The 16,554-nt window shown below is 48.5% G+C and overlaps 2 protein-coding genes across 9 annotated transcripts in view; both read right to left on the bottom strand.

Moving 5' to 3' along the window:
• The window catches only part of KMT2D (lysine methyltransferase 2D), a 39,713-nt gene extending 34,614 nt beyond the window's left edge, over positions 1 to 5,099 (bottom strand). For all 7 annotated transcript variants that reach the window (XM_065934502.1, XM_065934506.1, XM_065934507.1 and 4 more), the window contains exon 1: positions 3,980 to 5,099. The gene's annotated coding sequence lies outside the window, so the exon portion shown is untranslated. The remainder of the gene's footprint in view (positions 1 to 3,979) is intronic.
• Positions 5,100 to 8,206: 3,107 nt separating this feature from the next.
• Positions 8,207 to 11,306, bottom strand: RHEBL1 (RHEB like 1). 2 transcript variants are annotated; one of them, XM_065932134.1, is made up of 8 exons: positions 11,077 to 11,306; positions 10,396 to 10,467; positions 9,998 to 10,065; positions 9,638 to 9,720; positions 9,491 to 9,547; positions 9,244 to 9,291; positions 8,821 to 8,902; positions 8,207 to 8,652 (listed from the first exon to the last, which is right to left on the bottom strand). In XM_065932134.1, exons 1-8 carry the CDS (start codon positions 11,126 to 11,128, stop codon positions 8,563 to 8,565), a joined length of 552 nt encoding a protein of 183 aa, XP_065788206.1. In that variant the 5' UTR covers positions 11,129 to 11,306; the 3' UTR covers positions 8,207 to 8,562. The 2 variants fall into 2 exon arrangements, with proteins under 2 accessions (XP_065788206.1, XP_065788207.1); XM_065932135.1 differs by lacking the exon at positions 9,491 to 9,547.
• Positions 11,307 to 16,554: the final 5,248 nt, after the last annotated feature.

Raw genomic sequence — 16,554 nt, 5'->3', positions numbered from 1 at the left:
ACTCTGAATTCCCAGGGGATCCACTTCCCACCTCCTGCTTAAGAGTTCCCAGGACAACCAGAAGCACCCACAATCTACATCTAGTACCACCCTTTGCCTCACATCTTAGTTCTTGGCTTCTGACAGGCCCTATCCCTTGGACTTTTCCCTCAGTTCTCAAGTCAGCTACCATCCTAGAGGTCTTTCTGCGCCAACCCAGGAGTAGTCATAAACCGAGAAGTCTGAGTTCAGCTGAAATCCCTCTACTGGAGACCAAATTTGGGTCTTGCAAGATGTAGACCATGTTACTGGAACGAAAAATCAGCTATGGATGGATCTCCACCACCTCCACTGGTTTCAACCAGAATATTCCAATCATAACAGAAGAAACTCCGCATTTCCCACCCACTGCCCATCTAAATCTAGTTTAGGCCCACCCCCTGGCCCCTGCCATGACTGAGCTCAAGTTCTCACCCAGCCTGAAGGCCTCAGGTCGTTGCCCTTAGCAACGCCAACTGCCCTTCCTCCTCAGATTTCCCTAGAAGTTAACAGAAGTGGGCCTTAAGAGTTACTGAGCATGTGTAGCCAGGCCTGACGCTAGGCATGCTGGGAGTTGTAGTCTCAGGAAGCACACAGCCACTTGGAGCTGTTCTAAACGGGGGCAGGACACAGCAAAGCAGCTTCCTTCCTCTTCCGTCAGGCAGGGTTTCCACACACACTATGGGGGTGGGGGGGTAACGGTCCCCTCTTCTAAGATATGCCTGCCTATCCCAGAGCCAAATGAAACACACTGAAGTTACATCTAAGAAGGTCAAGATCCACACCTTTGGGCATATTTTCCTAAATTTCAGAGGAAACTAATGAACACAGTACAAAAAAGAGAGAAGTAAAGAATTACAGAGCTGAGGAAGAGAAAAGGGGTCCTACAGAAGAAGGAAGGAAGGGACAGGTGCCAACAACTCTTAGAGGGAAGGGGAGGGGCTTAAGCAGAGAAACTATAGAAAGTATAATTTTCCCAGGGCAGGTGGAGCAGGTTACAGAACTCTAAATGAAAGTTTGAGAAATTTCTCTCTCACCTCTCCCCCTCCTCTTATTTAACCAGAAGGACCACACTAACCTTTGCAAAGACAAGCCTCTCTCCTCACACCAAACACCCCAGTCAGCCACTTGGGGTTGAGCGCATGGGGCAGATGAGACTGGGGGAACCCTCAAAGGTGCCCAGGATCCATAAATCAATTACCTAAGAACCACACTATCAGTGCTCTTTCCCTGAGTTAATACTCCATTTCCAGAGACTGGCAATGGGTCTCATGAGACATGCCACAGGAAGGGAAAATTTTTACATTTTTCCCTTTACACTATTAGATTCTAGATTGGGAATGTGAAATACCACCTGATACCAGTTACCTTTATTCCCAGATCATCTCTTTCCCAAACCTGTCACTCACATAATCACACCTAAAAGGAAAGCAGGGTGGTCATCTAGCCAGCCCAGAGAAAAGATTCTCCGGCACGTCAAGGGCCCCCCCAAAAGCCACCTATGTGAAGGAGGGGTTGGAGGTCAGGGCACCAGCTAGGCTCCTCTTCCTATTCAGCCATTCAAGGCCTGACCACACCCAGAAGGCTTCAAAGTTTCTCAAACATGTGCAATTTTTGTGGTACCTTACCACTAAATGCCCCCAAGAGCTTCCAACTGTTGTGCTCTCCAAGTTGAGGCTAAAGGAGTCACAAACAGCAAGAAATCAAAAGCAACAGTGATAGCGCAGTAGGTGGGAGGACTGCCTCACACAAGGCCAGAGGGACAAATTCCTCCGCCCTCCCCCGAGCGCAGCCCTCTCAAGCTGGTAACTCTGGCTCTGCCTGGGGAGGTGGAGAAACCACCTTCATCTAGCCTTGGGAAACAGTACCAACATCCTCCAAAGCTGCAGCCTCATTTATGGGATCATGGAAGATGAGAGATAAGCCAAGGGTTGAGTGTCCTCCAAGCTGGACCAAAGAGAATCCAGAGGCTCTTCTAAGGAGTCCCATTTCCCTACACGGCAGTCCAGCACCTGCCCCCCAATGCTGAATGCTAGTTGTCAGGTCCCTGAACAGATCTAAACAAAAAAAAACCACAGGTTCTCCTGTCCCAGCGTTCACAGCCAGAAACAAACATATACACCAAGGGTTTTTCCCCGGATCTAAACTGGGCTAAGGCCTGGTCAGGCTTCCTCAAGGGAACTAGGGATCCCAGAGAAACACAGATCTAGGGAGTGAAACCGTGGTGGGTCCATTTGATCCCAGGCTGAAGAGGCCCAGGACAGCAAGGAAGAAAGCAGGGATTCATCTCAACCCACTCTCCTCCCTGCCTCCATCCCAGACCAAAAGCTTTAGCTCCATTATGCCAGCCAAAGGGGAAATGGAGGCTTGGAGAGGTGAAAGGCTGAAGCAGGCCCTTGAGTGAACAGCTCTTCTGTAGGACTCAGGACTTCCTGGTTCCCAGCCTGAGAATCAAACCACACCTCTCCCCACCCCCATTTTGGGCTGGCCCTCCAGGGAAGAACCTAAATGGCAACAGGGGCTCCAGAGACCCTCCAAACTATCCCTGGGTCATCCTAGGGTCAGCTACAGCCAAAAAGGAATGGTGTCTCTTAAGGAAGTTCTTTAGGGACAGGCAGCCAGAGAGGCCCTCCACAGGAGGCAAGGGCAGACAGCATGGGTGACAGCTAGCCTCATTTCAGCACCCCTGTGCCACCTCTCGCCTCGGGATTACCACCCAAAAACCTTTCAAGGGCAAACCCCTATTCTGTCCTTTCCAAGACCAGGCTCAAAGTGGTCGAGCCTCTGTATGTTGGAGGGGACAGAGTGAGGGAGCAAAATACAGCAGCCAAATCCTGGCTGCGCAGCATGACAGCTGTGAGAGGGGCTGTCCCAGCCCAGGGTCCAGAGGCATTAGGCTCACGCTGCACCCTGCATGCAATCACACACACACACCCCTTCTCCCTAACACCTCCTGCCAGGACTGAAAACACTGGCTTCACAGACATGCTTCTATCAGGTCATTTCTCCTCCAAAGAGGTACAGGCCACCCTATTCTGCAGGGTTGGGACAGAATCACAGCACTAGTTAACATTTCCCTGACTGAAAAAGGTTGGCGAGGTCTGGGAGGGGCCCTGCAGGACTGGCCAGAGACTTATGGGCGACCAGGCCCAGAGAAAGAGGGAGACAAAAGCCATTTTTTGCAGCCCACATTCGCAGGGAGCAAATCTCAACGGCCTCCTCTATAATCCCCTAGAGATTATGCCCATCCCAAGAGGAGGGAAGGCAAAGCAGGCTAAGACAGCACTAGGCCTCGCTGGGGTCACTTTGCCAGGCAAGGGTAGTTTAAAGTTGACCAGCAAGGCCAGAGCTGCCCCCAGCCCCGCCTCCTTCTTGCCCCAGCCACCTCCTTCATCACAATAGTCAGTTTCCACACACTCTGCCCCGTGCACGGTGAAATAAGGCCTAGTGCAGGAATCAGGATTCCTGGAGTCTCCCAGAGACTGCTCTGGGTGCCCGGATGAGCAAGAACAACCTTAAAGTCCAACCTGGCACTAAGTCTGACCTGGCAGTGGCACCCTACCCCCGCTCCCAAGTTGTTCTATTCCCAAGGCCCACAAGGAACCCTGAAGGAGAAGCAGCTGACTGGGACTGGTGCTGGCATCAGGGCTTGGGTCCTGGTTTAGTAGAGCTCCCCCCAACACAAAAATAAACAGGCAGAGAGACTTTCTGGCCAGGTTCCCAAACTCCCGTGGTTCCCTGAACCCCCCCCAGTCTTTAAAGAGGCACACCCCAGGACACCAGGCCTCGGTTCTTCTCTGGCGACTGGCTCAGGTTCCCTTGACAGACCCTGCCAAAGGAACCCTCCTCAGCTCTGGCACCCCTTTCTCCAACCTACAGGCCAGCTCGGGCCAAGATAGTCCATCTGGCTATGCCCCCAGTCCAACCCTTTCTGGGCCCTGGCCGGGCGGACTTCACTCACCTCTTCACAGGGCGATCCAGAAATCCTCATCCGAGAACATGGCCAGAGCCCGGGCCGCTCCCCGACCTCCAACCGCCAGAGCGATCACAGCCGCCCCCCGCACGGGGGGGCTTAAGGGGGCCAAGAACGGTAAATCCAGGTCGGAGTGGCCACCCTCCCCCCCCTCAAAAAAAAGCAAGAAGCCGAAGAAGGGTTCTCTGCCTCGGGTTCCAGCAGTTTAGGTTTCCATGGACAGCCCCAGGGCGGCGAATCCCGAGCGGACACAAAGAGAGCACCGGTGGCTTTGATCTTGGGCGAGCAGGCTCCGCATCCGCGTCGCCGGGCGGCCTCTCAGTCCTAGGGCCGGGCCAGCGCCCCGGCCGCCCGCGCCGGGCTCGGGCGGAACGTCGAGGCTCTCCAGATGGAACGTCGAGGCGCCTCCCCAGCAGCCCGGAAGGAATGCCGCGCCGCCGCGCCGGGCCCGGATGGAACGTGAGACCCTCGCAGGAGCGCCGAGCCCCTCTCCCCCTCGGGCCGGCGCCCCGGGGCCGCGCGAGCTACGGCGACACAGAGCCGGCGGGGCCGCAGGGCTGAACCTGACACACACCCAGCGCTGGGCTCCTCGACCCTGAGCACTCTTCCTCGGCGGCCTCGAGCCCCCCACCTTCTGCTCCCCCCGGGGAAGGGAGGAGGGTAGGTGGGCGAGGAAGAGGAAGGGGCGGGCGGTGCGAGCCCTCTGCCCGCTCCCCTCCGGCCGCTCCAGGCCCTGCGCTCGCCTCCCTTCCCCTCTGGCCTCGGGAGCTGCCCCGCCCCCGGCCTGGCCGGCTCTGATCGGCGGCACCCCCTCGACCCCCGGCTGGCTGTGATCGCGGGGGGCCTAGAGGTGCATGGCCCAACCCCGGCTCCCGGCGCCGGGGGGTCAGGAAACTGAGCGGAAAGTGGGGAACGAGGCAGCCATTTGCAACCGGAGAGGAAAGTAGTGCAGCGCGGCGCCGCTCCGCCTCCCCCCCCTCCGCCTCCTGTTCGGCCGGTAGGGTGGTTCCTGCGAAGGGGCTATTTCCTGGCCCGAGATCTCGGCAGCGGTCGTGGAGATTCAGGAAGCCTCCGACGCGAGATCCGGGTGGCCCTTTTGCCCGGGGAACCCCACTCCAGAAGGGGAGAAAGGAGAAGACGCGGCCCTATTTTGTGTTGGAGCGGAGCGGCGGAGGGATCCGGTCCTCTCGGAGGAAAGGCTGTGACTCTGCAGTTCTACGCACACGCAGCGGGATCCCTCCGCCACAGGTTAACCCCGACTGCGCCGGGCCGGCCGCTGTGCAGACACGTGGGAATGAAGCCCCCCTCCTCTTCGCCCCGGCCCTGGAACTGCCTCCTTTACCACCAGGCTAGTGAAACTAGGACTCTGGGCACTTTCTAATTCCGTTTCACTGGAGTTATCGGCCCCTGAAACTCTTAACTACCCCTTGCCTTGGCCAGGAGCAATCTTTCCCGGGAGGGGGATGGAAGAAGAGCCTGGAGATTGGCCGCTGCTCTGCATCCTGGGAACTGGAGTCCGCAAATGGAGAAAGTGAGGCACGGCGCCTGGCGCTGCAAAGGGTGGGTTCCTGCCACGTTCGGGGGCCTAAAGGAAAGCGGAACGAGTCCCTAGTCGTTCCTTCTGGCTCTCAACCCCCCTCGAGAGGAAAGGGGACTGTTAGTGCCTCCACAATCACCTCCCCTGTCAAAACAGAAATACAGAGTTTCCCCTCCTTTCCCGGGTGCTCCCAGCCCCAGCCCTTCTTTCCGAATCTTCAGGGCCTGTGCTCCCCAGCACCCTCCACCCCCCCCCCCCCCCCACCACGCCGTTTTCAGTAAACAGGGCATGTAACTTGTAGCCTTGCTACCTGGCCAGAGTACTGTTATTCTACGCAAGATCCCAAAACATCTTGCAGGGACCCCCGCCCCCCCCCCCCCAACCAATTAGTCTGGATGAGAAAGGGTTGGAATGACTTCTCTGCATTAACTCTACCCACGGGATAGACAGGAGACAAATCAACAAATGCGCTGGGTACTTAATATATTCTTAGTTATTCCTCACCTCGCTATGAATTAATGTGGAATTATGTCTATATTACAGATGAAGAGAGTGACACTAAAATACATAAACTTGTTCAACAAACCACATCTAGTGAGAAGTTGAGCCTTGCCGTAATGCAAGCCAATGGCCATGTTTGTCCTAGGATGTGTGTATGTGTATATATTTTTAAATTTTTTATTTTTATTTTAATATGTGGAGAAAGACACAGGCAAACCAGGTGCAGGGCTGGTTTTGTAGGAAGGGCTTTACAGTGCTGTCCAATAGAATTTTCTGCAATGATAGAAATGCCCTATACACTCATGTTGCTTAGTCACATGTAGCTATTGGGTACTTTGAAAAGTAAGTCGTGCAACTGAGGAACTTTTAATTTTATAAATGTTTAAAGCTAAATAGCAATATGACTTGTAGCTTTTATATTAGACAGTGCAGAGCTAAATGCCTACCGGCCAGAATCATAGAAAAGATCAGGACTAGGTATGTCTTGGCTAACCAGACACTGACATATGCTCTGCACTGACCATTCAGGTCTAATTCAGCAAAAAAGTCCAGCAGTAACTCCTCACCTGTAAATGGAAGGCCTGTCCCTACTTTCTGCACCCAGAGGCTGGGAGGCAGACCCTCACCAGAAAAACCTCAAATAATACACAATAGCCATCTTTTAAGGGTTTATTATGTATGAGGACCTATGCTAAGCATTTCATATATCACCTTGGTTTTATTCTTACCTCAATCCTATGAGGAAGGTTTAACTACACTTAAAAAATGAGAAACTAAGAGAGGTTCAGAGGCTCAGAGAGTTTAAGTGTCTTCCCAGGGTCACACAGTTAAGTGGAAGAGTAACTCTTTTAACCCAGCCATTAACCACTATTCGTTACTACTATCAGGCTTTGAGATTGTTTGATATGCCTCTCAAAAACCTGATATTTGTTATTCCATTTCAAACCTCATGGACATAACAATAGTATAGATACCTGTAATGAGAATTCCAGGTCTGATGTGCATAAAGACCTACGTGCATAAAGTGTAAGGAGAGAGGGCGATGAGAACCCTAAAGAGATTCCTGAGCCCCTAAGAGATTGCTCTTTGGAATATGCTTTTCTCTGCAGCCCTTATTTCTTTTTAGATTCTATATCAGAGATGCAAAAGCTGCTGGCAGGACTTTTAAAAACAAGCATGACAGACCGTCAACCTCAATTATAAGCCCACCTAGCCTGGAGCCAGGCAATAACAAGGTCATAGCTAAAAATCACACCCAGATTTTGTCCATTTTTCCCAACTAAGTGCATTGACAGAGGACCTTAGGCTCTTCCAGTTGGCAGAACTCTATGCCTTTCCTATGAAGGATACCATTCAGGTCACCCTTATAAGTTGTTGGAGGAGGTATTAGGCCACTTAGGACCTAGGGCTGCTGGGGAAGGGGTGGGAGTAAAGGCAGTTAGGACCAAACTTTCCTAGCTGAACCCATCCTCCTACTGAGGTGGTGGGTCAGTAAGAACAGAAGCAATAGCCTTTGACACCTGGAAAAGGTAACACAACTTCAAAAGTGTGAAAGGTATGAAAAAAGCAAACAACATCCATTTTAATGAAAGGCACTTGGGGAGATGAGGGGCAGGGAGTGGGGGTTGATCGGGGCATTATTTCTTCCTTTATTCAACTCTCTTAAAAAGTTAAAATCTTCACAACACTTTAGTCCCTGCCTTCACACTACTTCACAGTTCTTAGATCGTTAGGAATCTAAATCTGTGTTCCAACAAATCCCAAGGCCCCAGGAGGGAAAGGAGGGCGGCATGTGGCAGCTGGCCACTAGAGGGCGATGTTTCTGTAGTTAAGGGGGTTGTGCGAGCCTGCAAATTTGGATGGGAGTGGCAGTCAGTTGGTTACCTGTATGGGAGAACAGGGTAGAAAAGAGTTTGGAAAGATAAGTAGTTAAGTTTTAGGGTGATGGTCCCGAATGAATGAGGGGTAAGGAATAGGAACAAGGTTGGAGGAGTAAAAACCTTGATTCTCTACCAAAGGCCACAGTCATCACTCCTGAGAAAAGAAGATACTGGCCCTGAGTGCTCCCCAGACACAGAGAAGTCAATTACAAAAAGATTTCTCAGTTTATTTGCATATTTACATTGTCACTCCTGGGAGCCAGCTCCGCTTCAGGAGTCCCCAGCTCCCCTCACCCAGCCAACACCCAGAACCTACAGAGGAGACTGGGTCCTGAATAAACAATGCCCAGGACTCATATCCCAACCCCATAGGTTATCACAGTTCATTTATTTAGCAAAAACAGAGCTAGAGGACAGTGCCCATGAGACATCCTTGCCTCTTTGTAAACATGGACAACCAGGCCACTGGAACCTGGGTAAGTGTGCAAACATGAGGGTACCTCACTGTGTACCTAGAGGGTCAGGAACACAGCTGGCAACCAAACAAACCCGTGAAGTCCTGAGGGTGCCCCCACAAGCCCACACTGGAGCTTGGAAAGTACCAGGGGCAGAATCAAGGCAGCTGCCCCTTGCTCAAGGGCTCATCTCCGGGCTCACATGAGATGGCAGCGGCGCTCTTGCCCATATGAATTCTCCACCCGGGCAATCTCCTGGATGACTTTGGTGAAAATGCCTTGAGTCAGCTGCAAGGGATAAGGATTCAGGGCAAAAAAAATTGGTTGAGTTCACTGCCAATACCACCCAACTCTCAGGTGAATGCCCCACTCCCCCACCATCCCCACCACCAAGCAGTGGCATGAAAAGAAAAACGCTGCTACCCCCAACATCTTCCTTCTCTTCAGGCCCAGTACCTGATTATTTCGAGCAGATGACTCCATAAATGTTGCACCCCAGGATGCTGCCAGCTTCTTCCCCTCAACAGCCTGGACCTCCCTAGAAGCAAATTCAGGACATGAAAATGAAGAACAGCAGTGGGCCCCATGTTCTCTGAAAAAATCTTTACAGAAACTAGACTTCCTCTGACTCATCTCATTCCAAGGTTTGGGAGAAGATTTGGGGGAGAAAATACAAGAAAACAAAAGGAGTCTAGGATTGAGGCTTGAAATATGGAATTATAGCCTTTGAGATAGAAGGATCATTTTGTCTTAATCTTCAAGTTAGAAACGAAGAGGTAAAATGACTGGTTCCAATCAGTGGCAGAGCCAGGACAAGAGCCTGACTTATTTCTAGACCAGCTCACTTTCCTTTGCCTTAAGCTACAGAGTTTTCCGTACCTGTCTGGAGAGAGATCGGCCTTGTTTCCCACCAGCACCACCGGCAACCTGGGAGGAAACAGCAGTTACAACAGAATCCCCTCTGTTCCCCATGGACCCCACCTCCTTCACATCATAGCTGGACAAATCCCCATCAAACCAGATAGGATCTACGTCCCAGCTTCCTCCTTAATTTGGATCAGTACTCCCCTCTGCCCTCCCTCTTGCCTGGTGTCCACACTATGTCTTTATCCCCCGTGCCATGTACCGGGTTTTCCCGTGGCCTTCATGTAGTTTTTGGTACAGACTCTCAATGACTTGGAAGCTTTAAACATAAGAAAAGAATCTTACAGTTTTATTCTGGGACAGCCCTCAGGTCCTCCCAAGTCCCCCACTCTCAACCTTGGTCACTTACCTATGCAGAGAGGTGACAGAATACACAAGCACATAACCATGGACCCCAATGATGAATGAATAGGGCAGAATGCTGTACTCATCCTGACGAGAAACAGAAACATCAATACCTTGATTCACAAGACTCAGATAGCCAAGTTTGGTGGGCTGCATCCTGGGGACCCTCCCTGTGGCACTCCGCACTCCAGTCACTTCTATCCGACAAGTTATTTATAGAGTAGCTCCAAACAGCACTGCACACTAAAATACTGCTAAAATGCTTTTCTTTTCATACTGCTTTACAGACGAGCCTCAGAGGCTACCAGACTTCATCTCCCAGAACTGAACTGCCACATTTAGACACCCTACCCCAAACTGGTACCTGCCCTGCTGTGTCCACCAGGTGTAGGTGAAACTCATCTTTGCCAACAGTCACTATCTTGCTGTAAGCTGAAAAGAAAAGAAAACTTGACTGTGAGGTGCCTTGTAGGGTGAGCAATCTGTGTCCCTATATATTAACACAGATGGGCCAGGTTCAAGGAGCTCTCCAGGAAACTTAAGATACAATGTTAGGCTTCTTATTGTCTACACATGCACTATCCTGGACTCAGTATCTTGGAAAATGCACAATCTAGCTCCACTCACAGAACAGGACTGATAGAGAAGAGATTAAATATCTAATTAAATCATCCCTTTGGCACCCGAAAAATCCCAAAGTGTGGCCTTGGGTGGGGCACCCAAGCCCTCCCTACCCCACCCCAAGGGGAGAAATTTACTCACTATTCTCCACTGTAGGATCATAGTCTTCCAGGAACTCGCCCTCCACAAATTGATGTGCTAAAGATGTCTTCCCTGTGGGAAGCAGAGGTAATTGTAGCCAAATCACCCATCCACATTCATTTCCTCTGTCCTTTCGGGCTGTGGCCCTGGACTAAAGGAAACCCCGAATTAGCATCCTAGCCTGTGAATGCCCCATGCAATGCTTTCCCTTAGACTCCTTCACCCTCTTTTCGCCCCAGGTCTCTGCACCTTGGCCACCGGATGCATACAGTAGCGACGCAGGAAGCCTTTCCTGCTGTCTTTCCCCACCCCATTCCTGGGAGGATCCGGATTCCCCAGGATTCAGTCAGCCTTGCATCCGACACCTGAGACTTGCCCCACCCAGACCGCGCCCCCGCCATCAAATCCTGCCCCCACCTCCAGCCCCCAGAGTAACGAACGCTGAGGACCACTGTGGTGTTCAAGCAGTGAGCCCATGTTAACTCTTCCATGCTCCAGCTTCCTGCCGCCTTGAACACTACCACCACCCCAGCCTTTCCCACTCCAACCTTTCAGTCCTCGCTCTACAAGCTGGTTCTAAGGATGCCACCATTTCTCCCTGGGTCGCCTTCCCGCGGCAGTGCGCCTCCTCTGGCCACAAAGCCGCGGTGCATCGGTGCACTGCCCTAGACGGAGACTCACCTACAGAACGGTATCCGAGGATGACCACCTTCCTGTAGCGAACTAACGGCATGGCAGGAGCCGGCCCCGAGGGGCTTGCAGAACTTGGAGCTGAGAGAGCCCCAAGAAGAGAAAGTCTCAGTGCAGGCAGGTGTGGCAACCGGCACAGGAAAGTCGCTCACTCTGAAGCTGCCAGGGGCAAGCTAGAGGGAAACCAAAACAAGCGCCGCGCCCGGAGCTGGCCACGTGATCACAACACAGCAAGACTAAGGCGAGGGAGCCGGGCGACCGGAGAACTACACTGCCGCGCCGCTCAGGGCTCCGCCCCCCAGGCCGCTCGCCATTGGTCCATTAGAAAGGATAGGGGCGGAGCCGTTAGCAGGAGGGAAGGGCGGGCCTCACGTGGAGCGGGAGAAAAAGGAGTTGCGCATGCGCACACTAGACCCGGTTCATTCATAAAGAAACAGAAAGGAACCCGGGGTCCTAGAGGTGTTTGCGCGTTTGAAATCTAGCAATAGTGGCTGCAAAGAATCGTGGATGGAAAAGCGTTGTGGCTGGGCTGGAACTTATGGTCAAAAGACTCTAGGTCTCCCTTCTGCAAGATCTCCGGAGTCCTTGGGTAGGGAAAAAAGGCCAAAGTTGTAATATATCCCCCTCCAAACTTTAGCCCCAGATATTTTATTGTCAGGTTTCTGTAGTCTTCTAGGATCTAACTTCGGAACTGCGATTCTTATTCCTTGAAAAATTGTTAGAATTTGTGGCCAAGTTCTCTGAGGTTTAGCTGTTATCGTTATCACAATCAAAGCATTTATTCAACAAATATTTATTAAGCATATACTATTGTTGTAGTTATTGCTCTATCTTTGAAGATAGAGTGATGAACACAATAGATAAGGTCTGTGAGTTCACAAGCTTAAAATTCAGTTGGGAAGAAACAAACATAAGTAAATGTTAGGTAATATTAAGTGCAACAAAAAAAAGTAGTGTTACAAGGGACTTCCAGGTGGTCCAATGCAGAGTACTCTTTGGTCCCAATGCAGAGGGCAGGGGTTCAATCCATGGTCAAGATACTAAGATCCCAAAAAAAAAAAAAAAAAAAAAAAAAAGATACTAAGATCCCACATGCGGCAATTAAGACCCTGCCCAGCCAAATAGATAAAAATAAAGGGGGGGGACTGTGATCAGAAATGACTGGATTAGTCATTAGTAACACAAATTAGTGACTTTTCATTTCAAGAGAAGCCCCATTTAAGCTGAAGTTCAAATGACAGTAAGGAGCCCGCTAGCTAAAGATTCAGACAAGAATACACCAGCACTAGGATGGAAATAAGTTTGTTAAAATCCAGAAAAGAGAGAGAGAAAGCCAGTTAGGCTAAAGTAGATGAAGTCTAAGAGAATTGCAGGTGCTAGCCCGTGTAAAGTAGTTTGTGCTAATTCTAAATACCTAGAAAGCTGCTGGTGATGGCTGTTGATGGTGTTATTAAGTAAATTGGGGCATGACATGATCTGAATTGTGTTTCTAAAAGATCTTTCTGATGGTTGAGCATGGATTGGGGTTTGAGAGAAACAGGATAAGTGGAACAAACAGGAAGATCAGCCAGGAGACTGTTATTTGTAGACCATGTAAGGGGTGAGAGTGGCTTGACTAGAGTGATAGTGATGAATGAATTTCATTCAGAGAATTTGGGGTATGTTTTGAGGTTGAAGTTAAGCTCAATTGCTTGCCGAAGGTGTGGATACAGAAGGTGAGGGAAGAAAAAGAGGAAAGAAAACACCTAAATTTAGAGAGAGCTTTACTTTATACCAAGAGCATTGCACTGTCATCTTATTTAATATTCACCACAGCCTGAGGTTGTTAATTGGCATTGTTCATGCATCCGTCAACAAATATTTATCAAACAACCACCATGTCCCAGTCACCCTTCCAGGTACTTAGAATACAGCAGTGAACAACACAGACAAGGTCTTTGCTTACAAGGATCAAGTATTCTTTTGGGAGAAGACCAACAATCTACAAGTAAACAGTAAATAAGTTACTATTTGAAAAGTAATAACTGCAATGAGAAAAAATAAATAAGACATTAGTGGGCTAGAAAGTAACTTGGGGTGTTATTCCTCTCTTTTTATTTTTTTTTTTCCTCTCTTTTTAAAATAATTTTATGTATTTATTTTTTGGCTGTGCTGGGTCATTGTCGCTGATTGGGCGTTTCTCTCTTTGCAGAGAGCAGGGGCTACTCTCTAGTTGCATTGCTTGGGCTTCTCATTACAGTGGCTTCTCTTGTTTTGGGGCACAGGCTCTAGGCATGTGGGCTCAGTAGTTGTGGTTCCCAGGCTCTAGAGCACAGGCTTAATAATTGTGATTCACAGGCTTAGTTGCTCTGTGACATGTGGGATCTACCCAGACCAGGGATAGAACCTGTGTCTCCTGCATTGGCAGGCAGATTCTTTACCACTGAGCCACTAGGTAAGCCCCATACTCTCTTTTTTATGTATCCTAGAAAGCCTGAGGAGGTAACATGTGTGCCCGTGACTTGAGTTGTTGCTGTTGTTTAGTTACTAAGTCATGTCCAAGTCTTTTGAGACCTCATGGACTGCAGCCAACCAGACTCCTCTGTCCATGAGATTTCCCAGATGAAAATACTGGAGTGGGTTGCCATTTCCTTTTCCAGGGAATCTTCCTGACCCAGGGATCAAACCTGCATCTCCTGCATTGGCAGGTGGATTCTTTACCACTGAGCCACCAGGGAGACTTGAGTGATGGGTAGTTGTTATTTCTGTTCTCTTACAGATGTAGAAACTGAGACAGTCATACAGGTAGCATACGAAAGTTATTTCTTCTGGAAGACCCTGATGAGGTGAGTGTGTAGGAGTTAGATTGTACTAGAGGACAGGCTTTATAAAACTATAGAACCATCTCGTGCTTAAAAATATCCAGATCTACAAAAGTTATTTCAAAGAGCTCTTTTTAATCTGGTCTCAGAAAAGAACCTTTACTGTTGGGTAAAGGAAGATCCTTGTAGAACAGCAATTTTATGTTGGATTATTGGCCCTGAATGAGGTTGGCAGTAGTCCCAGATTAGGTTTTAAGCACTGTAGGATAAAATAAAGAACTGGATTCAATTCAATAAAATTTTATTCATCTCTTCCTTTGTATCAGGCACTCTTACCATGTCTTGCACACTAGGTATATAAAGGTAAGTAATAGATGCCTTTTTTATTGCTTGTCTTTCCAAGTTAACTCTCTACCGTTTTCCACCCAGATTTGTGTCTAAAAGGTAGACCTTGATCCTTGGATCCCAGGGGGTTTCAGCCAAAGAGGAGTACCCACAGAACGAAAGGAAGAGATGGTCTGCTCCCACCATGAAGGTCACAGCACCTCTCAAAGCACTCCCCTTACCCCAACACAGGCAGCTCTCATGTTCTATTTCCAGTAATTGCCTCCCCCACCCTTCAGAACTACAGTAGTTAAGAGCTTCTCTGATACTCACCTGGGGGGCTGCTCTATCCCCTTTGCCTGCACCTTTGTAAATAGTCTCTTTATTAAGACATCCTTAAAAAAAAAAAAGACCTCCTTGAACTATCTTGTTTTCAGTCAAGAAGAAGGCAAAAGGACTAAAACAAAGGACTTTCTCTTGTGAGGTTTTTTTTTTCTTTTTATGCAGAAAGAAGATCTCATGGAAAATTTTCTCCATCTTGAACAGAACTGTATCATATGGCCATCTCTACCTACAAGAGAGCCAGGAAATTTTGTTTAGCATTTTGTTTTCCACTCTTTGCAAAGGAAAGCAAAACAGAATAGGAACAAATGTTTAATGAGCCATTCTAATAGACCTGTGTATCTTGAGACCAAGACATTTGTTAAATATCAATCGCCATAAAGGGAGGGCATAAATGGTTACTTCATAAAGATCACAGATATGCAAAGATCACCAATAAAGGATAAAATGAAGGGAGCACTACCCTAATGTTCAATAAATAAGCTTAGCATAAAATTTCTAGAGACAGCATCATACATTGCTCTGTTTCAAACAGCTGAGATAAAATGAAGATGAATTGCTCCCAGAAAACTGTTTTAAGTATCTCTATGAAAAGTGAAGGGACTTCCCTGCAGTCTAGTGGTTAAGACTTTGCCTTCCAATTCAGGAGGTGCTGGTTTGATCCCTGGTTGGGGAGCTAAGATCCCACATGCCTTGAGGCCAAAAACCAAAACATAAAACAGAAACACTGTAACAAATTCAATAAAGACTTTTTAAAAATGGTCCACATCAAAAATCTTGAAGAAAATGAAAATGTTTTTACTATTAATAAATTTACATTGAAATGATGGGTTCCGTTTCACAGATCTTCTTGGTTTCTCACAGTTTTGGTGGAGGAATAGTTATGGCTTCACCTCCCTGCTGATATATCAGTTATCTGTTGTTGCATAACAAAATATATCAAAACTTGGTGGTTTAAAACAACACCAATGTATTATTTCTGATGATTTCATGGATTGAATTGGCAGTTCTTCTGTTGGCTCTCTTGGATTCACTCATGGGGCTAACAGAAGCCACAGACCCTGTTGGAAGGCCCTCTCCTTCAACTAGGTACAGTTACACCTCTCTTGGGTTCTTGTAACCCTTTCTTCCCTTGCCCTTCAGGTCTAGGGGTTAACACCTCTGGTGACTCCCCTCTGAAGACAGACTCTGAATACTTCAAAACACTTGTAGATACTCCATTATCCTGTTCACACCTTTATGAACATTCCTTTCATTCTATGCTTCTCAATTCCCCATTTGAGTATGCAGTCTGTTTCCTGCAAGGATTCTGAATGATACACTTCTGAATGTGGTAGTAGTAAAAATCATCAAATAAAACTATAGCAAGTTTCACATTACAGTAAAACTAGCTAGAACCAAAGAAGAAATTTTTCTTCAAAAAAAAAAAAAACAAGAAAAAGAGGAAGGAAAGAAGAAAGGGAGGAAGGAAGGATTGAAAGGTGATTGATTCTGTCCAGAAAAATCAAAGAGATTTCACATGATAACTGATAAATGAGCTGAAACTTAAAGCTCAAGAATGCCCTAAGCAAAAAAGCAAAATGCTGGGATGGAGAGGGATAAATTAGGAGTTTGGGATTAATATATGTATATATGTATATAAAACGGAGGGGCCTTCCCTGTTGGCTCAGTGGTTAAGATTCCACCTGCCAGTGCAGGAGACACGGGTTGGATCCCTTTTCCAGGAAGATTCCGCATGCCATGGGGCACCTAAGCCCATGTACCACAACTACCGAGCCTGTGCTCTAGAGCCCGGGGACCACAACTACTGAGTACCGCAACTACTGAAGTTCCTCACCTAGAGTCTGCTCTGCAACAAGAGAAGCCCCTGCAGTGAGAAGTCCCCATGCAGCAATGAAGATCCATTACAGTCAAAAATAAATCAAATTTAATTCATGTCAATGTATGGCAAAAACCACTACAATATTGTGAAGTAATTAGCCTCCAACTAATAAAAATAATT

Source organism: Muntiacus reevesi, chromosome 4, assembly GCF_963930625.1.
Source record: "Muntiacus reevesi chromosome 4, mMunRee1.1, whole genome shotgun sequence".
Lineage (NCBI taxonomy): Eukaryota > Metazoa > Chordata > Mammalia > Artiodactyla > Cervidae > Muntiacus > Muntiacus reevesi.
Note: the sequence above shows the minus strand (reverse complement) of the source record. Positions and strands in the feature narration are given on the sequence as shown.